At 36.1% G+C, this 27,574-nt stretch overlaps 2 protein-coding genes across 3 annotated transcripts; one reads left to right on the top strand and one right to left on the bottom strand.

The window, feature by feature from the left end:
* Positions 1-5,777: 5,777 nt before the first annotated feature.
* Positions 5,778-10,959, top strand: LOC115987099 (ubiquitin-conjugating enzyme E2 4-like). Its single transcript, XM_031110558.1, has 6 exons — positions 5,778-6,040; positions 6,137-6,216; positions 6,825-6,939; positions 7,055-7,107; positions 7,211-7,339; positions 10,592-10,959. The coding sequence occupies exons 1-6, from the start codon at positions 5,997-5,999 to the stop codon at positions 10,720-10,722; spliced, it is 552 nt and encodes a 183-aa protein (XP_030966418.1). The 5' UTR covers positions 5,778-5,996; the 3' UTR covers positions 10,723-10,959.
* A 2,065-nt stretch (positions 10,960-13,024) lies between these two features.
* On the bottom strand, positions 13,025-26,133 carry LOC115986593 (ATP-dependent helicase BRM). 2 transcript variants are annotated; one of them, XM_031109774.1, is made up of 14 exons: positions 25,243-26,133; positions 22,337-23,668; positions 20,840-22,171; positions 20,504-20,613; positions 20,172-20,259; positions 20,006-20,092; positions 19,794-19,886; positions 19,632-19,715; positions 19,299-19,502; positions 18,062-18,304; positions 16,401-17,981; positions 15,763-16,305; positions 14,914-15,165; positions 13,025-13,975 (listed from the first exon to the last, which is right to left on the bottom strand). In XM_031109774.1, the coding sequence occupies exons 1-14, from the start codon at positions 25,438-25,440 to the stop codon at positions 13,322-13,324; spliced, it is 6,801 nt and encodes a 2,266-aa protein (XP_030965634.1). In that variant the 5' UTR covers positions 25,441-26,133; the 3' UTR covers positions 13,025-13,321. The 2 variants fall into 2 exon arrangements, with proteins under 2 accessions (XP_030965634.1, XP_030965635.1); XM_031109775.1 differs by lacking the exon at positions 25,243-26,133 and adding an exon at positions 24,248-24,345.
* Between the last annotated feature and the right edge of the window lie 1,441 nt (positions 26,134-27,574).

Below are 27,574 nucleotides of genomic sequence, written 5' to 3'. Positions count from 1 at the left end.
TGCTGAACTGCTTCACAAGTTGGAAAATCAAGCATGTGAAAAGGCAACACAACAGAGCTGCCCATGAGCTAGCTCACCTAGCAAGAAATGAGGAAACTTCACAGGTGTGGGTGAGGGTCTTGATAGTTTTTACGGAAGCAATATAAAACAAAATTTATATTTTCATTTAAAGATCGTTGTACCACACAACCATAGATTCTAAATAGAACAAAATTACATACCTCTCTTAGCAACCCAAGTGTGTTGCCTCCCAAGGTATCATGTCTCTCTCTGTCTATTTCTTTTTGGGTTTTTAGAAGACTACAGTATCACTCAGTAATTCCGATGGCCAACCATTGATGTAATTTTATAAAATCTTATTTTTTGTTTAAGACTTCTACAACCCAAGAGAGAGATTGGACGTGGGATCCTTAGGGATCCTAATCTTCAGTTGTCGGATTAATTAATAACTTTTTGAATGTTAATGACTTATCTTGAAACTCTTTCAAAATTATTCCTTAATTTTCTCAACCATATCAAGAAAATTTTTGAACTTCAACAGATTGCAATAATGTCCATCAACACATTGCAATTGACCCCTGAAGATTAGAGAATTACAAATGAGGTCCCCTTACTTACAATTTTATTTCTATGTCCTTCCAGCACACTATATTCCCACAAGCCACTAGGACTGGATTAATATCATTGTCATATCCCTAGCTTATGTAACGCTTAATATCTTGATTTCATAATTTCTATTGGACTCCAAATTATCTTTGAAAAACTCTTTAAATATATATATACTGGTGGATTCATTGTTGCGCATTTACATATTTTTCTCATTATACACATAACCCAACGTGTTTTTATATAGCCTTTAAAATTAGCATCACCAGTTGACACTGTTAAGGTTATGTGCATAATAAATAAATATACACAAACCTCTTATGTTTAAGGACAATAGAAAATTTGTGATAGAATAACCTTTTAATTAATAGTGATATTGATCGGAACCAATTCAATGTATGTACTTGTTACATTACACTCACTTGTCTGCTTGAAGTCACTACCTCAATGATGGAGTAAATCATCCTATCATATAGCAGCACAACAAATGTAGGGTTCAGTGGTAATATTCAATTAATATCCACAACCTAGAACAATTTAATAATTTATGAAAAAACATTACTCCCTGTCTTTGGTTCCTTAACCATTAACATGATTTTTCTACAAATGTAACATCACATGCCACATTTAAACAATGAAATATACCTATAATAATTATGAATGTGAAAATAAAATTTTATTATCAAATAAAAATGCATACTATTGTTTTTGAGGGCACATAATTCTAACAGGTCTCCCCTCCAATTGTGCAAGAAGTGATTCAGGCAGAATGTATTTAGTAGCTCCTGTGCTTTGCTGTTTGTCATCTCTGTTATATTTCATTTTCTTTGGTTGGTTGAATACAAGTCTAAACTTCGAATCAAAAAAAAAAAAAAGGTGAAACATTTGTTAAAGATCCTTTAATTTATTCATTTCCATCTTCTCAAACAGACCTTAAGAACTAAGTCAACTTATGGGTTGGATGCAATTTCAGGAAGAATGACTTCTAATTGAAAGTTTGAAGTATAAGTTCTCAAATCATATTTTTGTCTCAAAGATTCTTTTGTTTGGTAAGAATAATTGTAACCTAAAATCTCCTTTGAGATGGGAAAATGGAGAAGAGAAACACAAAGAAATAGTAGACTCCTATCCTATTATTCTTCTGTAAGAAATTGAACAGAAAATTAGAGGCACCCAAGTGGGCTTGCCCCTTCATGCGTGAGGAACACCTATGTGTTTCTCCCTAGAGTAATGCGTTTGAGCTGTTACTTCATCCAACTTCCCACTCAGCCACTAATGGACTGTTTCTAAATAAACACCCTATGGCCTATGAGGTGAAAAAAAAATAGTGCAAGGGTGACTTCAAAAAAGCAACCAATCCATCTTTTAGTTGTTAAAAAATTATTGATACGATTTGGGTTGTTTATTTCGTGATTAAAAAAAAAGGTGCTTCAATGTTTTCGAAACTAGGGGTGGAAAGGGCTTTTCTGTGTCTTTTTAATACAATGGATGGGAAGGCCTGGTTTAAGTTTGGCCATGTAAGCATAGCTTCCTTTTCAAACAAAATGTGGACATTTTTTATTAGTCAAAAATTTTGGTTGCATCAAATCCTATCCTTATGGTCTGGATGACTCATATATTCATATTTCAAAATTCACACACATTGCACTTTTTTAATGAAGCTGCAACGTTAGGTAAAAATATATCTACATTAATGTTAAAGGAAGGGACAACACCTGTTACCTACCACTCACACACCGTCCATCATGCGGCAAATATTAATAATAAGTAATCTTATGCAAACTCAATAATTTTTGAGCCCACCATTTATATCATTTTATTATCTATTATTAACAATTTGCTACCGCATCAATCCTAAAATATTTTGTAAAAATTGATATGAATTTAGAGTTTTTAACTAATAACGTGGGATGGATTATATATATATATATATATATATAAATTTTTTCATAATTAAAATAATAAAGAGGGGCAGTTCAAATTCTAATTCTCCTATTAAATGCTAACAAGTTATACCGCTCTCTTGGCGGTGGATTTTGTTTATTCTATGGTATAACTTTGGAGTACCATAAACATGTTTTAGGTGCAAAAAATTGCCAAGAATTATACGTTGACAATGACTTTATTCAGAAGCATTGTAAAGCATAGTTTTCTTCCCTTTACAGAATTCTTTGTCAAAAAAAAAAAGAATTAAAAAAAAAAAAAAAAAACTTTAGACTTCATGGACTGTAGTCTCACATTGATAAGGATTGGACAAGGTTGAATGCTTATTTGTGCCCAAACCAACTTGAAAATTAATTTGTTACTTTGTTTAAGGAGTACTTTTGAACAATACGTATAACTTCTTTTATCGAATTGTTTGTCCAGCAAAAATGCCCCTTTGGACCTATGAAATATGGCGAGATGTTGCTGAAGAGTGAGCAAGGATGATTGTATGTGCCTGTAGACTTGACATCTACAAGTTTTATTCATTATAAATGAATAAAAAAAAGGGCACCTACAAGTTTCCCCAATTAATTATAAGCGAAAATACTATCTGATTATTATATTTTGAAATTATGGTCGATTTAGTCTCTAATATTTTCAATTTGTTGTCAATTTTTGTTAGTGAATTGAAAGCAGGGACCAAGTTGACTATAAGTTAAAAATAATATGGACCAAATCGATTACTACCAAAATATAAAGACTAAATTAATTACAATTCTAAATATAAGGACCAAGATGATATTTTGGCCTTAATACTCTATTTGTTTTGAAGTAAAATATTTTTAGAAAAATGTTTTGCCATTTTCAGGTGTTTGTTTGCAAGTAAAATATAGTCAAGTATATAAAATATTTTCCGTTGATCGTAAAATCCTTTATAAAAAGTTAGCAACGGTGTCGTTAGTTCGATGTTCGATGACTCTGCTTCGTGATTGGTGCCAAAGGTCTAGTGGCTAGTGACTTTGCTACGCCATTGGTACTAGCTGTGCAATGTTTGGAGACTTTGCTCTGGCAACTGGTGCCGGTTGTCTGGAGGCAGGATATGCCTCACCGTCGATCGATGCTAGTGGTTTGATGGCCAAAGACGCCACACAGTGACTGATATCGATAGTCTGGTAGCCAAAAACGCCACACTGCAATTAGTGTTGGAGGTCTAGTAACTAAAGATGTCATTTTGTCAACCGGTGTTGGTAGTCCAATCACCAGAGATAGATTGCTTTGACGATAATCGTCGATAGTCCAGTCGCCTAAGCCACCGATTTGACTGTGGTCCCAATGGTTCGATTACCAAACCTCCAATGCTAGCTGTTTCAATGTTGAGGCTTGAAAAATTTTACTTATTATACTGAACACATAAAAATATTTTACTGAAAATGTTTTACATGTATTTTTACTTTAAAACAAATTCAATGTAAATTTTAGCTTTTTAAAAAGGAATCTCTTTGTGGAAGCTGTGGAAGTACATCTGCTTTCTTTTATGATAGGAAAGGTGTATTAAATTGGTCTGAAAAAAGAAAAAAAAGAAAAGGTTCAACAGGAACAGGAAAGAAGACCCATAAATGTTAGATATGTGCTTCACCAACTCATCAAGCTATACCTTTTATATTTGTAACCCCACACGCTTTTAAAAGGTAGTAAGGTAAGGTAGCAGTCAAAGAGCAAGTTGCCTAAAGATCTTGGCCGCTCAATAAAATGTCTAAAAGATACAAATAAGTTGATTAGAATCTTGAACTGCCATTTTACTTTTGGATTGTAATGGTCTAGTTTGATATCATTTTGTGCTATTCTCAAGATGATGATAGTGATAATGATATTGGCTTCGCACCAATGGAAGCATGTAGTAAATCAATACAAATATTCCTATATGGCTATATTAAACCATTACCATCAATAACTAATTGATTGATTTTCCATTATAAGATTTGCAACTTTTTTAAAAAAAAAATTAATGATTTGCAACATTTCTCTCCCCATATTGAATTTCTTAACATTTTTCCCACTTTAAGCTTACTTTCTTTAAATTGGGGGGCTAAAACTCTAAGATCACCTTTTAGGTGCGGCATTTTTTCCACAGGAGAGTTTGCCATCTTTGTACTGAATTTGTTATTTTTTACCCAAAATATTTTGAATCTTATAGGATAAAACCTTTAAAAAAAAAAAAAATTTTGGCTTTTCTAAATTAATATTTCTAATTCAAAGTCAACTATTATGACTTATGAGTTATGAGCATTAGATGTGCCTACTTGTTTTATTTCTTATGAAAAATTGGGCTTAAGCCCTTATTTTTTCAATAAATTATTACATTTCATATTATGGATAAATTATATTCCAAAATTTCAAATTTATTAAATATAATTCTCAAAATATCAAAATAAATCAAACTAAAAAAAATAAATTTAATAAAATAACTTATATAAATAGTGAGTTGGGTTTGATTAGTTGGATTGAAAAAAATTATTAACTCAATTGAAGGCTCAAAATAAGCTTCCAACCCATCAATCCATGAAAATCCAATTCAAATTATTAGGATCGGCTGGATTGAGTTAGGTTAATTTTGTCAAGCTAGATACAAACTCCTACTGGAATGTTCCCAACCATCTAGACAAGGAAAAACAACAACAAAACATTACTATCAATCTTAATCGAATATCATGGTAATTCACAATCATCCTTTGTTGTCATTTAATAATACATATTTTGACATAGTTATTAAAATAAGTGTATTATATCATATAATATGTGTATATACATGTTGTTTTTAAAAATTTTATTTATTGTAAAAACCTCAATTACTCTAATTTTTATTTTTAATTTTCGAAGAATAATAATACACATAATAAGGAGAGTAGAGACGAAGGTCTTATATGTAAAAATAGCAATCCTACCTTAATTTTCAAATTTCTATTTTTTATTTCAAAACTCTAAAATTTTAAAAAGTGGATTGAAATTGAATAGAATGATATAAATAGATAATCAATATAACAAGGGTCAAAATTATATATATATATATATATATATTTATAAAAGAAGAGAAAAATGACTAAGAGTGGCAAGTGAGGAATCCTCAAAAAAAAAAGAAAAAAAGAAAAACCAAATTGCGGGTAGCAGTCAAAATAAAGATATAAAGGGTGGCAAGTGAGGAATCTTGAAAATGCAAGCAATCCACAAATGAAAAATGATAAAAATATTAAACTATTATTATGGGTCCTAATTGGAAAAATCTCTTTACATTATTATCTCGTTGTTTCACTCATTCATGTCTGAACCGTTTTTTTTTTAAGCTTTGCTTCTGTCAGTTGGACAAGAAACTCATCTCTCTCTCTCTCTCTCTCTCTCTCTCTCTCTCTGAACCATAGAAACAAGAAGAAAAAGAAAAAGAAAAGTATCAAAATATTCAAAGAAAAATCATGTCTTCCCCAAGCAAACGCAGAGAGATGGACTTGATGAAACTGTTAACCCTCTAATTAATAATCTTTCTCCTTTCTTTTTAGTTCCCTTTTTTTCCTTTAATTTTGAAATTTGTATTTTTCGTTTTTGGTTTTACTAGGATGATGAGTGACTACAAGGTAGAGATGATCAATGATGGCATGCAAGAATTCTATGTAGATTTCAATGGACCCAGTGAAAGTAAATCTTCAATACCCATATATATGCCTTTTTTTTTTTTTTTTTTTTTTTTTTTTTTTTTTGGTATTTGTGCATGAATTTCTGAGCTTTCCAGTGGTTGCTATAATGGGTCTTTGCTAGTTTTGCTTCATCTTTCTAAATTTAGCTATTTTGACCAAATTTAGATATTATGAGCTCTTGATTTAAATATGGGTGATGAGAGAAAGTTACAATTATCAATTTTTCTCAACTGTAGTTCTTGGAATTTCTTTTTAATTCTTTGATTCCCTTACTTTATGTAATTATTTTTAAGTCTTTGTACTTGCGTGCTTTTTTTGGTTTTAGAAAGCAAATTAATTTAGTATGTTTTGAATTCTATATTAGATATACCATGGTCTTTTAGTTGAAATCTATATCCATTTTAACCCTGTATGTTCAGCAAATCGAAAAAAAAAAAAAAAAAAAACCCTCTATAGATTACTAAGAGACTTCATGTTATAACACAGGTAGATTTTTTTGTTTGCTTATTTTTGTCCATAGCTACAGAAGTTAAACTAGACTGAAATGGGGCTTTACATAATTAAGAAAAGGAGATGTATTTCCCCAATTCATATGATGAATTCTGGCAGGTCCTTATCAAGGAGGTGTGTGGAGGATAAGAGTTGAGCTACCAGATGCTTATCCATATAAATCTCCCTCCATAGGCTTTGTTAATAAGATCTACCACCCAAATGTTGATGAGATGTGAGTATATAAATGTTATAAGTATGTGTTTTTCTCAACTGGGTTGTTTACCATAAACATTGATTTTAAGAGAAACATTGTTCAAGACTGACCATCTTGCTTTTATCAATTTCAGGTCAGGTTCAGTTTGTTTAGATGTTATTAATCAGACCTGGAGCCCCATGTTTGGTAATAAAATTAATAAGGCCTTTTACTAAAATTAAATTTTCTATTCTCCAGTTTAAGGTGGTTTGTGCTTCTGGTCTTATATGTTGACATCCATGTTTTACAGATCTAGTAAATGTTTTTGAAGTATTCCTACCACAGCTTCTACTGTATCCCAACCCATCAGACCCATTGAATGGAGAGGCTGCAGCTTTGATGATGCGCGACCGAGCTTCTTATGAACAAAGAGTGAAAGGTATTGATCCATTTCAAATTTCTAGTTCCGGTTCCTGATGCCTGCATTGTAATGTTTGGTAAATTCTAGAGCAGACGTAATGGGCATGTTTGGTAATTTCTAACTTTCTAAGAGCATTGGTAATGGGCATGTTTGGTAAATAACCGCACAAGAGCACTACTTGTAGTAATAATATGAAAGCGTGAACTCAAGGTGGCAGTGTTACAGATGAGTCGTAAATTTTGGAAAATTATGGTTAGATGAGAAGAGAGAGAAGACTGAGAGAGGAGAAAAGTTAGAAATAGCTATAGGGTTTAATTGCTTAGTCCCTTCACTGTAGCATATATTTATATTAAAGTGATATGACACAATTTCAAGCTAATACAAGAATAACAGGCCACTTATAAATAACCACAACTAACACTGACAGTTACAATGATGGTGTGGAAAGGGTGGTGCTTGTGGTTATAACTGTTGTGGTTTTGGTATTAAAGATGGTGGAGGCAGTGATGTAAGGGTGGGTGTTCGTGTTGATCTTCTAGAAGTGGTGATGTCCCTGGAAAGGTATTGATAATGGTCATAGTAATGGTCAAATAAGAATGCCAGAACTTTTTGCTTCTGAAAGCAACATAATATTTCAAAAATTTTGTCTTAAAGTCCAAAATACAGTCTGTACTTTAATATTAATTAGTTCCTTGATGCTTTGAAAATACATTACTAAATATGTCTTTATTTTCTTTTCATCATTTTATATTGCTCTCTGAAGCAATAATAGTATTTTCAAGGTATAATATACTAAATGCATCAATAGTGGAGTTGGTATGGTATGGCCTAGCTCAGTCCCTCTTTAACTAAATCCTTTTAATTCGGGTGCATTGTAATTTGTAACTGGACAACTTTAAGCAAGTTAATTTCGGGTTTGGCTTCTAGACCTGAAATCCCATTTGCATTTGGTCAACATATATTGTTGGGTGAGTTTTGGACTGGGTCTGGTGATAGGATTCAGTTCAAATCTGAACTAAATATTGACTTTGACTCTGCCTATTGCCAGATTTAATTCAAAGTTTTCTGTACACAATTTTTGTGTTGAGAAATTTGAAAAGAAGAATCGTGATAGAGGTTGGAAAAGAAATGGAGTGGCTCACTTTAGCTATATGAACGAACAAAAAACCCATCTTGTTGTCCATTATGGAATTCCTAATTAGTTTCTGGATGCAGCATCGTGTTTTATTTGTTTGCAATTATGATTTTGCTAAATTATATAGAGCAGTGTAGTAGGAAATTTTCAACTACAAATTTCAACAAGAATGTTCCATGTCTCTGTCCAACCCAGAGTTTTACCTTCCAATTTCTGTTCAAAATTTGGAATGCAAAGATAAAATAAGATATTTATTCCATAGCTTTGGAGAAGAAATGAGTCTTGGGATTAAGGCCACATTGCATGGATTACCAGCACATCCAAACATGATGTCCTGGTGGTTTTGAAACCGAGGCTAAAATTTTAGCTGAATATCATCCATCCACCTGCAATGAGGTTGTGGTAATTAAGTATGAGAAATTTTAGCTAGTTACCAGAAGTTGGTCTGATTGCTATAAATGTAGATCAAAGGTTCAAAGGCATAATCCGTGGAAGGTCTTTTTTGGCTTAGGGATCATGTCAAATCTCCCTTGCAAGCCTCTATCTGGTGACTCCTGCTGGGAGTTTTTATTGATAGCTTTAATGTCAAAGATTTAGAATTTGTTTCTTATACCCATTTCTTCCATTTTCATCTCCAATAGTGACGGAGTACATCAGCTTGAACTCCATGTTGGTTATATACACGTGAGTGAAGTCCCACATTGAATAATAATGAGAAGAGTAGGTGGTTAATATAACATAATTGGCTCAAACTCATTAGGGATGGCAAGGTTATAAAGGTCCCTTTTGCAGTTGGAGCGGTGATGAGGTACGTGTACTTGGAGATCTCACAAGTGTGCATCGCACAAGGCAAGCCTAAAAGGCCCTCAAAAATGATCCTAAAAGAATGCCCAACAAAGGAGTGTTGCCAATGATGCTAGATCATAGTGAGGCATGAGCTTCCCATGGACATGGAAGTATGGGCCGAGCTGCAAGGTTGACACATGATTCTCATGGATAGCGTACAAGAGTTTCATGTATGATGCATTGGTGAAGGAAAAGCTCATAGGCAAGGGGAGCGGGCAAGACTTGTTTGTGGACCACATAGAGGTTTGGAAGTCCATAGAGAGGCAATGATTTACACGAGGGGGAGATTGTTGGGTATACACATGTGAGTATCATGTTGAATAATAAAAATAATGAGTGGTTAATATGATATAGTTGGCCTAAACTTATTAAGCTTTAGGGTTAAGAGGTATTTCTATATGTTATATTAACTACTCAATTGGAGGCTTCTCAAGGTGTTATCTCCCCAAAACTCAGTAGTTTAGCTACTCTTCTTGAATATTGTGATTGGCCAGGCATTGAAGAGAGATGCTGCCACCTTCACCCAGATAAGCTTATTTTTATCTTAAAATAGAATGTACAGCTTTTTAAAAGCATCAATTTTTTCAAGGTACGGCTGTCTTTTGCACAATAAGCAAAATAAATTGATGAAAATAAGCTCATCCAAATACTTGAATCTCCTATATCATATAGGACAAGGTTTAGCTTCAACATCTAATTGGTATGAAATTTGACATGTGTGTTAAGAATATAAAGAATATGCAATTTACCTATAAAAAAATAAAAATGCAATTTAGCTGTTAGATTTTAAAAATATGTAGTCATGTTAATTTTTTTAGAGGGAATTTAACAATCAAGGGAATTTAAGGGTGTTTATTGGTGAAGGAACAGATCTATGTGTTGACATTTATAAGGAACCAAGAAGTTTATATGCTGCAGGTTGTACTATCCTACACCAAGAAACATAAGTGAAGCAATATAACAGCAATCTAGCTGTTGTCTCTTTAACAAGCAAGGCTCAATTTGAGCCTTTGGGCTGTGTCATTTGCTTTAGACACTTCTATATACTGATGGGTTCTTGAAGCATTTGGATAACACAACTATTTTGTTTAATTCTTTTTTTAAGTTATTTCAAAAGACAGTCTCATTTATTTTTTGTTTTTTGTTTTTGTTATCATTTTGTCTGACGCCATTGTACGCAGCATGGCATTGAACTTCTTGTCTAGACCAAACATTGTCTCCATTTATCTTCAATACCATAACCTTGTGCTGATATAAGTTCATGTTGTTTGTATTGTCTCACAATGTAGAATACTGTGAGAAGTATGCCAAGCCAGAAGACATTGGGGCTGCCGCAGAAGACAAATCTAGTGATGAGGAGCTGAGTGAAGATGAATCTGATTCCGGTGATGAGCAAGTGGCAGGCAGAGCTGATCCATAGGTGTTCATGGCCTGTCCTTTAATTGTTTCTCCATCTGTACATGGTGTTCTAGCTTCTGTTAATTCAACCCCAACTCCAAAGAATAGACTTGTTTATTGGGTCTGGAAAAAGTTCCCTTAGCCTCTGTTAGTTTCCTGTCATTTGTAAATAATGTACCATAGATTTCATGTTGTAATTTTTTCATTTGCTTCTTTGTTGTTGGGATTTCAATAAAAGCATGGTATTTGGTGATTGTAAGTGCGGTTGTACGATATTTAATCAAGTGCAGGCACAAATAAAGTTGCGTGTATGACATACATACATATATAAATAAATAACTAAAAGGTAAAAACAAAAGAAAACAAAAAATTAATGGGCGAAACTCAAATGACAGCTAAAAAAAGGCAGTATTTACAAGCGCTGATGAAAGTAGTTAAAGCAAATATTATTACAATTGTTCCTGAAGTACCTAACCCTTAAAAGATGGGGGACTTTCATTCTATACCTTGTTGAAACATTATTTACAAGTATATTTCAAAGATTATAGAAAACAGATTGAGGCCTTGTCTTCCTAGCATTGCTAGTAAAAATCAGACTCTTCTCATTCCAAGAAGATGCAACAACCACCTTTCCTGGACCATTGAAGTTGACCTTATGAAGGCATTACTCTGTCAACTGGGATTTCATTCTGCACTAACTCACTGCAATTGGTGTGCTTGAAAGTTTGTGAAGTGGGTTAGAGAGTGTATCACCTGTCCAAGTTTTTCCACAGCTATTAATAGCTGCATGCATTTGAGTAGCCTGGTCCCTTAGAATTACTCTTGGGATTGGAGGAAAATCCTTAAAATTAGGGAATTTATTAGACCTTACCTAAAATTTCAGGTTTGGAATGGCTCCAGCATATCATTTGGCACAAACATACATTGGTATCCTAGTTGTCAGTTGTTGGTGGAGGGTCGCATATCTTAAGCGAGAAGATCGTCACATTACTTAGAATTCACATGATATTACTGTTCTTGTTTTCTTGTGTCAGTAGAATAACTTTTACTTGAGAATTTACATGAAGTTTGTAGCGTTAATCTAATCCTAAACCCAGGTTTAGGGTGGACTTTCACATGAGTGTAGACGTCACATTTTGCAACTAGGGTCGATTCTTTTATTAACGATAGAATAGCAATCACCAAAGATTCGTCACCTCCTTGTTTATTGGTGCAACAGGGAAAGCTATAAGGGCAAAGGTATCTTGAAAAATGTTAACTTCTCCTATGGATGAAGGTGCGTGATTGGAAGAAGGCAGCCATGATTAAACATATCTGGAACTTGCTAAGAATTGGATTTGTTAGGTTTGTTCCTAGGGTCTGTTCAGGGTTGAAAGAAGTTGTTGCAGTTTAGGCGAGTTGCTTGGAATGGAGACTTAATCTTTAATTTCCCTTTTGCAAGGTAACTGGTATTTAGAGGGTCCATTGTATCTAAATGCTGAAAGTAGCATGGATGCAAAACTTTCATCTATTATTCAAAATAGTGTGGACTGCTTCAAATGGGGTGTTTAGTTGTATTTCTGCTTTGAGAAGAACTTAAGACTTAAAAGGCAGTAGGTGAAGTGGTGGAAATTGATTTGGTTTTCACATGCATGCTTTTATTAGGCTGGCTGGTTATTAAAGACAGAAAGCTACTAATAAGAAGAGGAAGTCCAAATATAGAAGCAAAGTCGAGTCAATGATCACTTGCTCTTTGATTGCCTCTTTACGAAAAGAATCTAGTCAGCTATCTTAAAAAGATGCCAGTTTATTAGGGGAGGTTGGTTGATTGGATTATGAACTACAAGAGGCTGCTGAAAAGTTGAAAGGCAAGAATATTAAAAGCATTTTGTCAAGGACTCGAAGAGGCTTGTAACTCAATTATTGTTAGGTTAAAGCCAATATTTATGATGTCAGATATAGGCTACTGTAAAAATCTTGGTTAGTTGAGTAAGCATTCCACAGCGTTGTGAAACCGTCTGTTTGTACGTTGTGAACCCATCTGTTTGTTGTTTGTAGCTATGCTGTCTTATGAGACCGTCGCATAGAATGTCCTCACAGCATTCGAGTGTGTGAGACGTTCCATAGGATACTTTCTTATTGTCTTGAGTAGCAACTCTATTTGGTTGGTTTGAATGAAATTGTCATTAAAACAAAAACAAAAAGAAAAAGAAGATTAGAAGGTCCATGCTTGGATTAAGCTTGGTTTGCGTGGGTTCTCCAATCTCCCGTTACATAATAGTGCAAATACGTTTCAATAACTCAAAAAGGATGTCACATTGAGATTGCTTAGTAAGGTTAAAGCATAGTTGAAAGATGTATGATAAGCCTGAAAATTAATATGAAAGCAAATCTATACAAAGGCTTCAGTTATCCAGGGCAACATAATACCTGCAAGGGGCAGATACAAAAAACAAAAAAACTATTTGATTCTTAACCATGGTAAGAGATGTAAAATACAACAGAGGAACAAAGACCCTATGCTATTATTAACAGTATGGCTAATTTCCACTAGTACAGGCAGCGAAGGCCCCTCTAATAATAAACTCAGCGCCCTGAAGTTAATAGGAAGAAATTTATCCATTACAATCATTATACCTCAGTCATAGATGGCTTGGCCTCCTTTTTCCAGAATCTGTCCTCAATCTCTTTACAGGATTTGCCCAACCAACAGACCCACCATCCCCATTTGCCGGTTGAGCAGGCTGGTTGGCCCATCCTTGCGGATGGGTGCTTTGTTGGGTCTGTCTTGTGTCCTTGGGTACTGAACCTGAACCAGGACTTCTCATACTACGTCCCATGCTAGGCGGTGAAACTGGGCCGGCTGGTCCAGTCCTAGGCTTCACCGCCGACTTCTCCCTGTCTTTTCTCTTCTTCTTGCATATTACCAGCTCTCCTGGATGTGTAAGAAGTGGGGAATCTTCCTGTTGAGATTGCTCTCGGCTACTGCCAATTCCACTCCCAACCCTTGATTCCTTCTGGGACATATGGCTTCTAATTCTTGTCTCGTCACCACTGGAAACGAGTCCACGCTGTGGTGGCTTCTGTGGAGGGCCTGGATCAGGTTCCACCTCATTTACCAACTTGTGTCTCTTGCTTGGGCCAACAGCTGGCTGTCTTGGGGATGGAGCAGCAGTGGTAGTAAATGGGCCAGAAAAAGAGAGCGCATTTCTGGCTTCTCGAAAATCTGAGTCCGGAAATGTATTCTTCAAGATATCAAAAAAGAGATCATGCACTTTCCTTGCTTCAGATCTCACCTGGGCATTATAAACAGACAGTGAGATCATGATTTCTTTATTTTCATTTTTTCAGTATAAAAATCATGAATTCATTAATGAAATTGGGAGATTCCCCCGGCCCTAAATTATTGTAACATTATTCTTGGCAATGCAAGTAGAAATTTTGGACAAAGTTTAACTACAAAATTGGTTGTAGTTTAAGGCTACATCCTTACTCAATATCTTTTTATTGAAAGTGAATTTTGACAAATTTACAATTGGATTACAACTTCTTCTTATGACCTCCATGCTTACAAAATTTCTAGAAAATTAAAGAACAATAGCTATTTCATCAATAAATTGTTTAAATTGCAAGTTTTTGTAGTTTAAAATTATGAATAAAATATAATCTTATAGATCATATAGTAAATAATATCCGATTAACATAAAATTTGACATGTGTATGAAGAAAGCAAATAACATGTAATTCAACAGTTAGATTTTCAAAATATGTAGTAATTTTTATTTTATTGAGTAAGGTTGTAGCCTAAGACTACAGTCAGTTTTGTAGCTAAACTTCGTCAAAAGTTTTTGGAATTCTAGAAGCACAAGAATTTCCAAAACATAGGCATCAGAATATGAGAGGGATGAGGGATGTGTTTGGCAGTAACTTCGAGAAAGAACTTGTTCAAGCTATCCTAAATAAATTAAGTAGGGCTAATATAAAATTATACATAATAAATTCTCATATTTCAGATAATTAAGTTCTATGATTTACTGATTAATTGCAAAAAAAGAGCTCAAAATAAAAACAAGAATTCAGAACCTAATTAAAACAAGAGTTTTAAACCTAGAATTTGGATCAAAATTTTTAAAGAAGGAAAGAAGATAAAAGAAAAGGAATACACAAGAAACCATATCAAAAGTAGGATATTAATGCAATGCTAGGGTAAAATGTTGTAGATGAGCAATCATACCTCATGTGAGAACCCATAAAAATGCATTGCACTTTTCAACATGAACTGCACATCAAACACAAGGTCCATAACTCCATTATACTCTAATCTGTCTATACGCTGATCGATCTTTCGTAAATCCAAAACATTATTTCCTGATCCACCCGTGTACCCAGAGTTTTCAATCCTCTTCCACAAATCTGTTAGCAGAGGTATAATTTGAGGACCTTCCTTACCTATTTTCCTTTGAAGCTTAGTGATTACACTCTTGCACTGCAAATAGAAAAAGTTTGGGTTTAGTTCTTATTATGTAACCAGACTCGGGCAAGGAAAAGAGAAAATAAAAAGATTAAAAGTCAACACTAGTATTGTAAGAGGGAAGTTATTCTATGCAAGATTTCCAACTTATACACCAAATCGCATCATATTAATATTAGACTTTGATGCTTAGATGGGAAAAGTCCTTATAAGAAAGCATGATAGAAGGCTGTGTCCACCAGACCACTTTCTCTAAATGACCTCAATATCACCATCCTATGATTTATAAAATTTCCAAATAAGTATAATGCTTGTCCCCCAATAATCAGAAGGTCAAATTGTCAATGAAATTTTACTCTTTATGTACAAAACGCTAGGCATTTTCCCTAAATTAGTAAGAAATAATACTAGATACATAAGGAAACCAGAGATGCTGATAGCATAAATAACATAAGCATGAAGCTTAATCTTAACAAGTAGTCTATGATTTTAATCATTTTATTCATTCATGGTTGGTCTAAAACAATTACTAAATTAAGTTTTCACTGTGTCCACATTTATAATATGAAGATTTCAAGTATCATGGATATATGGTCAGTTCAGCAGGCATACCCTTCTCTGGACATTGTCAGGCATCTTAGTGCCATAACCTGATGTCCCACTTGAATTCATAACTTTACCATCCCAATTTTCTCTTGACTGTTCACCATCTTCTGCCGGAGTAGACACGCTATTCAATCTGCTAGATTTTGGTGAAGCATGCACTTTTGACGTACTAGCTATTCTCCTTGATGGCAAATTTCGCCTACTTTTTGAGGATGAATCGGCTTGATCATGTTTAAAGACATTGGGCTCTCCATATGTTTTTGTTTCAGAGTCAGCCTTTAACTGAGCTTGATACCTATTGTCCACTTGGAATGGCAACAGAGACGCATCTCCTCGTTGGAAAGCTTGTGTCTCACTACCAGACTTCTCCTCCGGCCTTTCCATGGTATGACGGGGACGAACCCGAAGACTACGTTTTCGCTTTATTTTGGGTTGCAAAACCTGTTCATCTTCACCTTCATCACGATCATGATTCCAACTTCCAGATTGTTGGTGGTCCATGTGAGAATCTCCAGATACTGCAATTTCCCCTTCCTCAAGTTCATCTGGCTGGAAAAATGTTAACAGAACAAAAATGAGCAGATATAAAAAAATTAACCAACTGACAATAAATCATCCATCCATAGAGAATGAAATACACATACCAGCCTTTTTGGTTGAGAACCTGGCCTAGCATCTAAAGCAGACAGGGACCCAAATTTCTGAGAAGAAATGGAAGGCGATACCCTCCTTTGTGCCACTCTTCGAGTTTCTGAGGATGATCCAGAGGAACCTGCTTCTTCTACTGTGAGATTATTTTTTGTACTTTCTGAAGCCCGGGGATACTCATATCCACCATCACAAACTGCACCCTCCTCTTCTGATGGGTCTTTGTTGATTGGTGGTGCCCCAACAGCACCACTAAATTCATCCTCTTCAAACTCTCCAATTTCTCCCTCTTCTTCATGAACAGAATATCCATTTCTCTCATCAGAACTTGCTTCAGAGTATTCCCCATTTTCATCATCTAATTCCTTGTAGTTAGGATGCTTTTTCCCTTTTGGGCGTCCCCTTTTCCTCTCAGTCTTAGGAGAAGAATCAGAACCCATTTCACTAGATTCTACAACAATATTACCAGCAAATAAATTGTGCTTTGATGGTCTTTTGGAAATAGCGGCAACAGTGGTATTTACTTCTCTAGTACTTGTTCGAAGCCACTTAGGTACCTGGTCATACCTTGTCATCTCCTCAATCCAATCCAGTTCCTCATCCATTTGATCAAATAACTCAACTTCCTCTTCGCTCCTAGCAATCATGCGATTGACCTGCTGCAGTGAGGGAACATCATGTAAAGTTTCTTGATATCTCTCCTCATCATGCAATAATGTTTCCAAAGTCAAGCGTCTCTCCTCATGTGTTGTTCTCTGGTCAAAGCGTCCAGCATTAATAACCTCATCAGCCATATCAATTTTATATTGTTGAATGTTGTTCCTTATCAGGCTCTCAATAGATCCCATATAACGATCCTTACCAGCAAGGTCATCCTCCATATCAACTGTACCTCCACTTCTTAGCTCATCTTCTTTCTGATGGCTAGAGATTTTATCAACAACTGCTTCCATATAAATGACTTTGACTTCTCTTGTCTGTCCAATACGGTGGGCTCTAGCCACTGCCTGCTCCTCATTTTTAGGGTTTGGATCAGGATCATAAATGATAACTGTGTCAGCAGACTGAAGATTAAGACCCCGACCAGCTGCACGAATACTAAGCAAGAAAATGAAGCAGTCCGAATCAGGGCTATTAAAATCCACAATAGCCGATTCACGATCTTCTAAACTAGTTGTTCCGTCGATTCGCCTGTAGAGAAGTCGTCGCCATTGCAAGTATTCCTCCAATATATCAAGGAGTTTTGTCATTGTACTAAAGAGAAGTACTCGATGCCCAGTTCTCTGAAGTTTGATAAGAATTCTATCCATGATCCACAATTTCCCACAAGATCTTATGAGAAAGTCCTTCGATAAGTCATTGAAATATGGGTAATTGAGCAGAGGATGATTGCAGGCTTTCCGAAGCTCCATACATCTGTTATTTAAAGTTCTATACACTTTAGCCGTGTAAATTGGGTTCTTTTGAGCCCTGCGCTTTTCATCTTCAGGATCAACCCGAAGAGTACCAGTGGATTTGATCCAATCATAAATGGCACTCTGAATAGCTGACATCCTACATCTTAAAACTATGGAAACCTGCAATCCAACATTGTTGTTAGGATCAGTGAAAATAACAGATATACTCATATGACCAACTAGGACTGCCACAATGATACCTTAGGTGGAAGTGAGCCTTCAACATCTTCAACACGACGCCTGAGCATAAATGGCTCCAGAATTTGATGAAGTCGGTGTATGATGATGACCTTTTTTTCAGTCTCAAGCCAATCATCCTCAGCATTCTGTGTAGGACCTTCCTTTTGAAAGGGCTTTGAGAACCAATCGTGAAATGCTTTCCGATTATCAAATACTTCTGGAAGAAGTAGGTTTAAAAGTGACCAGAGTTCCTTCAAATCATTCTGCAAAAGATAGATCACTCCATGTTCAACTAAACTCAATGACTTGAATAAAATTACAAGGAAGAATATAAATGATCAAGTAGATCAATAATTTCTTTGTAGCTTTCAATAAAAGCATTCGATTTATAGCGATAAGTTTAAACATATAAATAATGAACCTTCACTTTTATTCTTCATTCAAGTATATGTGAGCAATCTTTCCACTCCTGACTAAATTCCAACTTAGATAAATGGTAACAGAATATGTTCTTTTTGTTAGAGGATCAATAACAAACTTTCCCAATCATAAATCCAGATTACTACCAATCAAAATTTTGAAAAATAGATTCAACCTCATATTAGCACATAGAAAGACTGATTTAGCAACAATGTAAGAAAAAGTAGCCAAAGAGTGATAGAAGAGGCCACATGCTCAATCGCAACAGTCCCAGAAAAGGCAGGAAAGGAAATGCAGATATGCAGCTCAGAAACTTAGTGAAGAGGTATTATGTGTTGCTTGTTCAATAAGTATACTGAAATTTCTTCCTCCATGCTTATAGGTTACAGAAGGAGCAGCTAAAAATAATGGCATAGACTGGATTTGATCATATATAGAAAGCAATTCATGGTTACCCAAGAACTAGTATCCAGTTTTGAACTACACTCAGGACACCTTTAGTTAAAGCTTCAGCTTCAGTTAAACCAGCCAAATTGGTTTGCCAACCAAATGAGTGAGAGTTGTGCATGTGTGCACATGTATATTAGATAAAGCAATATTATAAAGAAAAAAGAATACTAATAAAGTTATATTGAAAAGCGCAGCCCTAAAAATGCCGTAAATAATGTTACAAGGAAAAACGAATACTAATATAATTAGGGCTATGCAAAGTCATAAGGTAAGAGAGACGTATTAGATTTTTTTTTTTTTTTTTTTTAAGATACACACAAAAATAAATATATGCATCTGTGTCAAACAATGTCTAATCACCATGAATTAAAAACTGTTGTAACAGACCTGTAATGGCGTCCCAGTGAGAAGCAAGCGCCTCTGGCAGCGATATCTATCAAGATCACGTGCTAAAACTGATTCCCTGTCCTTCATCCTTTGTGCTTCATCAATTATGATATACTTCCAATCAACTTTTGAAAGTTTTGCACGATCATACATGATGAACTCATAAGTTGTCACAAGGACATTAAATTTCATAGCACAAACCTCCTACAGAAAAATTAAATAATTAAATAAATAAGCAAAGTAATAACAAAAATAAGAAGTTATGAAATTTATTATAAAAAAAAAAAAAAAAAACATAAAGATCAAGCAAATAAGCAAATGCATCCTTCTTACTTGAGAAAATAATTTTGATCGTTGATCCTTCCCACCAACATAAAAAATGCATGACGCAGATGGCAGCCAAGTATGGAGCTCACTCTGTAAAGTGAACTCTGTCATGTTAGATACTAATGGAAAAGGTGAGACTCATTAACATGGAACACAAAATATACTAACCTTCCAATTTACCAAAACAGCATTTGGAACTATTATAAGATGTGGGCCATAGTTCCCTTTGAACTCCATCAAGTAAGCAATCAATGCCATTACCTAGATAGAGAAGAATACAATCAAATCTAACTTTTACAGATTTTCAGGCACACTAACAGGCTCAAAAGTCGAAATAACTAAGGCTAACTTTCTGATTTGTGCACAACTAGAGAAATCACCTGCACAGTCTTCCCAAGACCCATCTCATCTGCCAAGATTCCATTTAATTTATTGTTATACAAAGAGAGCATCCATTGCAACCCGACCTGCAGAATCATACACACAATGGATTAAAAACTGACTTGCTATATAAAACAGAGTACGAAAGAGCCTTTAGCAACCTACAAGTTGATAGTCCCTCAACGTTCCAGCCCTTAACATTGAGGGTTGCCTCATGACCCTTTCATTCACAGCGTGTGCAAGAGTATAATACCTGGTGACAATAATGAGGAAAAGTTACATGTACAGCACAAGGGAGCCGAATCAAGAAAAACAACAATTTACATATCATTCTCTTAATAAGTTGAGCTTAATCAAACTAATAAATAAGAGGAACAATAACTGCAAAGCCACATTTTGAATCCACAGATAGTAAAAAAATTCTACCCAATGGAGCCACCCACCCCCTTGGAACTTTATAACATGAAGCATACAATTAAACAAATAAATTTACTTACTTGCTAACAGATGTATCCTTAGGTGCATTCATTTCCATGAACTGATTTCTTATCATTACTTCCTCCCCAGCACAAGCCGCTGCTGCCCTAACTTCTTCTTCCGAGAGACCCTTTTGCCAGCAAAAAGATAAGTAAATGAATCAGAAACACAGAATCACCAAACACAAACAGCTAATGAATTGGGAAGAAATGTCTTTTGTTCATAAACAACTGGAATAATTTTTAAAGATGAGAAATGGGGAAACAAAAAAATAGACAAATAAAAAGGATGCTTTTGAGAGAAAATAAAAGTATGAGGGGGGCAGGGGGAGCAGGAGAAAGAGATACAAAGCATGCCTGCAATCGTGCAGCAGCTGCAGCAGCATTTGCTGCTTCTTCCACTTCTTGTTGGTTTTTGGCAGCTGTTATTTTACTTCCCAGTTTATGTAGATACTCTTCAGTCTGAGTCAAGAATGATGAAAGAACAGCATATCTCTCTGCAGCTTCACCTGGAATGCTTGTCTGTTGCTCTAGCAACATCTCCCTGTACCTTTCAACGTCATTATTTTTCAATGCTTCCATCCTCTTATTCCTGTCATCATCTTTTCTTTTAGAAAATTCTCTCAACATCCTCTCATGATATTTGGCAACCCCCCTATTGCGGGCAGTTCGTGCATCACGGATGGCCCAGTGAGCCTCAAGAAGCTTCTTACGCCACTGAAATATGGATTTAAGTTGCTTCTCTCTCATAGCTTTCTGAGAGGCCTGTACTTGTCTACTAAGCTCCAGTCGCTGACGCTCACACAGCCGAACAAATTTCCTATATGGCCTGTCAGGCATTGCCATTATCTCTTGTTGCTGTTGATCAATTTCATCCCTTAACCGTGCCTGTATATCTAAAAGTCGAAGCTTTTTCTCTTCAATTTGCAGCCTCAAGACAAGATCTGGCCGAATCCTTTTCCTCTCTAAGTTCACTGCCAGTAAACCACCAATCTTTCTTAAATTTTCGGACCTTTTCTTGGTAAGCACTTCCATGCCTTCCTCAAAAAGAAGATCTTTGACATCATATGCCAATGTTAGATTATTATTGTTATTAACCATCATTGCCGACCCAAAAGAGTCATGTTTCCTAGTGAAAAAGGGGAAATCAAATAGGGGCCCATGATACTTTCTAGCGGAGCCAGCGTCTTTTGGCTGGGGGGCAGTGCTTGCTTGTACAGGTTTCTTAACTTGCACTGCATCAGATGCAGCTGCCGGTGGTGCAATAGCCTTTCCCTTATCCACTGGGAAATCACTTTTAACAGGATTTCTATGAATACCACGTTCAACATCCTGATCTGATTTAACAGAAAATACAGAGGATTGCTGCTCATCTTTTCCAGCAGATGCCACTGGTGTAGGTTCCTTCATTACAGCCGGAACACCTTGCAAATGAGCTGTGCTGATGGTTGCTTTCTCATCTCCCACAAAAGCTTCCTCTTTTGGGAAAGTTTGTCCATTAATTGATGCCACACCAGTTGAATCCTTCTCATTGGACTCTATTTGCCTTGGATAGTCTGCTGCCATGTTCCCAGCTGATTTATCCTGATTATTTCCTCCTGCAGCAGGATTTTGCTGCTGCAGCTGCAACTCGAGAGGTGGTGGAGCAATAGCTCGAAGTAGTTCTTGAGGCAGACCAGGATCTCCTTTCTGTCAAGCAAAAGGAAATAAGTAACACCATCCACTCAGAAATTGTTACAAGACCAAAGACTATTCAAGAGGAAAAAGAAAGGCAGCAAGAGATGACAGACAAACTAGCACACACGCGCACGCACACACACACACACACACACACACAGAAATAGATGTTCAGACCTTCAGCCGCCTAAATGCTAGTATTTGTGCTTTAAGAACATGCAATTGCTGTTTGGTGAACCCAAAGCGCTGTTGAGGCGTCTGACTAGACGATCCACCTGGTGAAAGGATGTTATTGCCAGAGCCCCCATCATTTGTAGGAGCTGCTGCTTGTGGAGAAGATCGATTTAACTGCCTGAGGTACTGCAACTGCGAAGCTTCTGGGCTACTTAATGTATTTTTCACACTCAGAGAATGATCCACACCTTGGCTTGTGTTGGCAGAGGACTGAGGGGGATGCATTGATGGCATTCCATTACCAATCCCAGCATGCTGTCTAGAAGGCACCTGATTCTCTCTGCCATGAGTACCAAACTGCTGCAATGCATTGTTGCTAGCATGGTTAACCATGCCAGCGTTTGAAGTCGAGCGAAAAGGGCTGGCTGAAACAGTCTGCCTTGCTTTTGCAGAGCCAGACTGCCCAGATATATCACTCGATGAATTAGCATGGGGAGAACTCTCACTCGCAACTGATGGAGAAGTGACCTGCTGCTTTGACACTGGAGCAGGTAATGACTGTGCACCCATATTGCTTTCATTTGCCTTTTGTTGTGGAACCATCCTAGACTGCATCAATGGTATGAGCTGTGCCATCAAGTTGGCATTTGCCGGCAGTGAGAGATCAATATTACGCTCAAGTGCCCACGAATGCATTGCCTGCAACTGGGCAGACATGAGCTGGTTGTTTGACATGTTTTGCATGCTCTGCTGAGCTTGTGGTGCTTGCAAAGGCCTCACCATATTTCCAGGTACTAATTGTCCATGGCCTGTCAGCTGGGTTGAAGGCTTTGGCTCACTCCTCTGTTCAGAGGTAGGTTGCTGCCCTTGATCCATCTGCTTTTCACCACGACCAAAATGTTCAGATGAGTTTTTAGATGATGATGCCTGAGCCTGATTAGGCCCCTGCATGGAAATGAGATCCTGCATTTTCAGATTTGCCATTCGCATGTCCTGATCCTTCCCTGGTGGTGGACCTAACATACCCATTTTAGCATGATGCTGTGATTGCATTGCCAAAGCTGATTTTTGTTGAGCTTGAAAGGCATATTGAAGATAAGCTTGTTGAACTGGACTTAGCATTTGTTGATCAATAGCTTGACTTGTATTCTGGCCCTCATGGGGGGAACTGTGTTGTTGAGCCAATTCAATGAATTTCCTAGACTGTGGAGGCAGTTGCATAGAGCCAGGAGATGAAGCAAAGTTGTTCCCTCCTAGAACCCCTTGGAGACTAGCTTGATATGCTAGAAAGGCTTCATTCCCTTCAGGTTTTCTATGCAACTGTTGTTGTAATGACTGCATGAACAATAAATGATACATACTTAAATCCAGTTATCATTCCATGAGAAAACCCCATTACATTAATGACTCGAGGTTGAATTATATATATATATAATAAAAATAAAAATAAAAATTTATCCCCAACTTTCATTTGCAAATTTTTTATTCCAAATCAATACATGGTAATGATATGGGAGATGCAAACATCAGTGACTTCGCATAATCAAGAAGGCAAAAAAACAGAAAAAGCTCCAAAATCAATACATACTGTTCCTAAAATATATGAAATTATAGAAGTTATGCAACATACATTCAATATGTAAGTGAGCAATACAGAGAACCGTGACAATCTATGAAAAGAAAAAAGAAATAGAAAATTATGTCCACCAATGAATTGACATATTTATAAATATATATTCATAAGAACTTAAGCAATAGTTATGATTATGAAGTGCAGTAGTCCAGGGCATCAATGCTCAACAAACAGAGGATGAGACATACATTGGAGGTCAACAAAAAGTAAGAAAGAAAATTGTGGATAAGGAAAATTTCTAGAAAATTTACATTGAACAAAAATACACAGAGGACTAGGACCTTGAGATCACGTGGATTAGCCAGCAGAACAACTTGAGACATTGTGTGGAAAGTGCAATATTACAGCTCAATACATCATTTTGATCTTATTTCCTAAGATCAATAATGGCAAGCTGTGACATTGAATTCATGGTACCACCTTTTTCTGCTGTTAATCAACTTCTCTCACTTCAGTAAACAAACCCAAAATCCATATTCATGTAAACCATCTGTGAGCAACTTCACAAACCCAAACAAGGGTAAACCTAATTTGACCTCCATATCCCATTCAACATATTCCAAATTATATATCAAAACCATGAAAAGCATAAGAAACAAATTATAAAGAAAACAGACACGTTCCCCTATAATCTAACAACATATGTGGTGCTAGGCAATGAATACCGAAGGTCATTAACTATATTCAAGAGCAGAACCCAAGTATAACTCATCCCCCTCTAGAGTTGAGCCGCCTGAAGTTGAAGCCCAACAAAAGCTAAGCATCTCAAAGTTCAATGAAACCATCAGTTCCCATTTTCTTCCAAATTAAGACATGCCAACTTTGTCTCCTAGAATAACTCTTCAGACTTGGTTAACCAGAAAGTCAACTAAGCAACTAACCAATAACCTGTGTACTATGGTAACTACACCACACAACATAGTATATTAATTACAAAAATTCATTCCCACTAGTTTCCAACCAAAAATAAAACAAAACAAATTCCAACTCCCAAAATGTATATACATAATGTGACAATCATCAACCCCCCCCCCCCCCCCCCCCCCCCCCAAAAAAAAACCATTAATGACACAAATTCACTCACACCCATTTGCCAAAACACTCCCAATTCCAAAACCCACATCCCCAATTCAACAAATGTTCCACCAAAATCCACTCACACACTCACACTCACACTCTAACACTCAACACTCCCCAACTCCAAAACCCCCCCATTTCCCAATTCAATCAAAATTCTCACAAAATACACAATTCAATTACACCAACAAGCTCTCACCTGCCTAGACCCCAGCTGCTGCTGCTGTTGCTGTTGTTGCTGCTGCTGCTGCTGTTGCTGCTGCATCGAATCAAACCCCATGTGCGGGGTCGACACGGCCGAAGACGAAGAGGACGGCGACGCAGCCGATGATGTGGATGCCGCCCGCCCCGCCGGTCCCACCCGGCCGGGCCCTCCCCCTCCTCCACCAGATTGCATGCAAAATCAACCCAAAATTCACAACACACCCACTAAACCCCACAAACCCACCAAAACTATAAATTTTTGTTTTTTCTTTAAAAAAAAAAAAAAAAACACTTTTAGAAAACACCCTCCAAAACCCACTTCCCAAATTTTAAGAAAAACCCATATAAGCCCTCCGATCCCAACGTTCAAAAAAAAACCCCACCTCTGTCTCTCACTCACTCGCTCATTTTCTCTCTCTAAAATTGCAACAAAATTCTCTCTCTCTCTCTCTCTCTAAAAAAAAAAAAGCGAGATTTTCGGAAACAACAGAGAATAGAATAGATCTCTGTGACGGAGAGAAGCGCGAAGTTAACGGAATCGGTGAAATTTCTGACTCTCTCTGGCTTTTTTGCACGCGATCCGCAGTTTTTTCCAGTCAAACCCTAGTGGGTTTTTTTTTTTTTTTGGTACAATAAAAAAAATATTGGTAATTTGTTTGGGTTTTTTGGTTTTTTTGGTTTTTGGGGATAATTTTTTTTTTTTTTTTGCTGTGATTTGGTAATGGCAGAGGACTTTCTGGATTTATGGGTGTGTGTGTGTGTGTGTGTCTGGGAGTAGGGTCGCGTTTGGGTACAGTTTGGAATTTACAGTAAACGGTAGTGTTGGTTTTTTGACCCTTGAAATTGTGGTATTATCAGGATTGCCACAACAACACCACAAAATTCTTGCGTGAGGACTTGACCAATCCCCAACCCCCTAAATACACATGCCAGTGTCAAATCAAACTGTACACTTTTTTCTTATTGGCAAAATTATCTTTTTATGGAAATTGTTAGGTGTTTTCACTAATCTCGACCCACTTAGGACACTATCATATATGGTGCCGAACCACCTCGGCACTAGATGGGGGCATATCACAACTTTGAATTTGCAATGTGATGGTGATGGGTTGTGATGACTTCTTACCATCAGGCCTTGTTCGCAAGTGGTTTTATTGTTTTGGACCATAGAGAGTCTAAACTTATTATTTTTCTCCTTTTAAATGAGTTTCTTTATATTTATTCGAATGCTTGACAATTTTTGGGCGTGTCTAATCCATATTTCTCATAAATTAGACGATTTATATAGATGAATTTCTTAAATATATTCTCAAGATGCTGATTAGATGTTTCGAAACTAGGAACTCATGAATCTTAAGTGTTTGAGGGTCTTGAATAATAATTGAGTAATAATATTACTGTTTATACTATTAAATGCCCATTTATGGACATTTTATTTTATAGACGTATTTGGCTTAAAAAACAGCTATACTTGGGGGTGAAAAAAGTTTTATAAGTTGGATCAGAATATTCACACTTGGTGTTGTACACCAATTTACATAAGCCAAAAATATCATTTTGGTTCTTACATTTTTTGGATTACTGTCAATTTGATTTCTACATTTTAGTAGTAATCAATTTGATCCATATTATTTTCAACTTGTAGTGACTTTGATCTCCATTATTTTCAAATTGTAGTCACTCTAGGTCCAAATATGCATTTTTTTTAGTTTCCAAGTTGATATTTGTGTCTACCAAAGTTGGAGACTAGTAAATTTGATTTTATGTTTTGGTTGCTCATAAAGTGCAAGAAAAGTTATGATTTGACAGTAGAGACCAAATTGATGGCAAGTTGAAAATAACAGGGGCCAAATTGACTACTACCAAAACATAAGGACCAAATTGATAATAACCTCAAAATGTAGAAATCAAAATGGTTTTTTTGTTGTTGTTGTTGTTGTTCCTTTACATAAAAACACCCTTTACACCTAGTTTTGCATCATTGTTCAAAATTTTGGAAAATGCACAATTATCTTCTAAATATATAAAGGAACTATAGTTTTTTACATCTTTTATCTTCTGTTTTTATTCAATCTCTTTTCTCTTCGACATCTCTCTCCTCTCTCCACCATTTATTCACAAATTAGTTCTCTCTCAAAATCAAGCTGAATAGATATCGTCATTTGCTTATGGGTCAATATTATTGATCTGAAGCCATTAATGTCACAAGTTAGAAGTCGTTGGTTCATTGCCATTGTTTGCTATAGTGGGATCACATTTTGGGGTGGGAATGGGTTTATATTTGGCTTTTGGTGGGGGGTGAATTAGGCAATAATGGGTTTGGGTGG

This window comes from Quercus lobata, chromosome 4 (assembly GCF_001633185.2).
Source record: "Quercus lobata isolate SW786 chromosome 4, ValleyOak3.0 Primary Assembly, whole genome shotgun sequence".
In the NCBI taxonomy this organism is placed as follows: domain Eukaryota; kingdom Viridiplantae; phylum Streptophyta; class Magnoliopsida; order Fagales; family Fagaceae; genus Quercus; species Quercus lobata.
The sequence above is the reverse complement of the archived record's forward strand: the minus strand, read 5'-3'. Positions and strand labels throughout refer to the sequence as shown.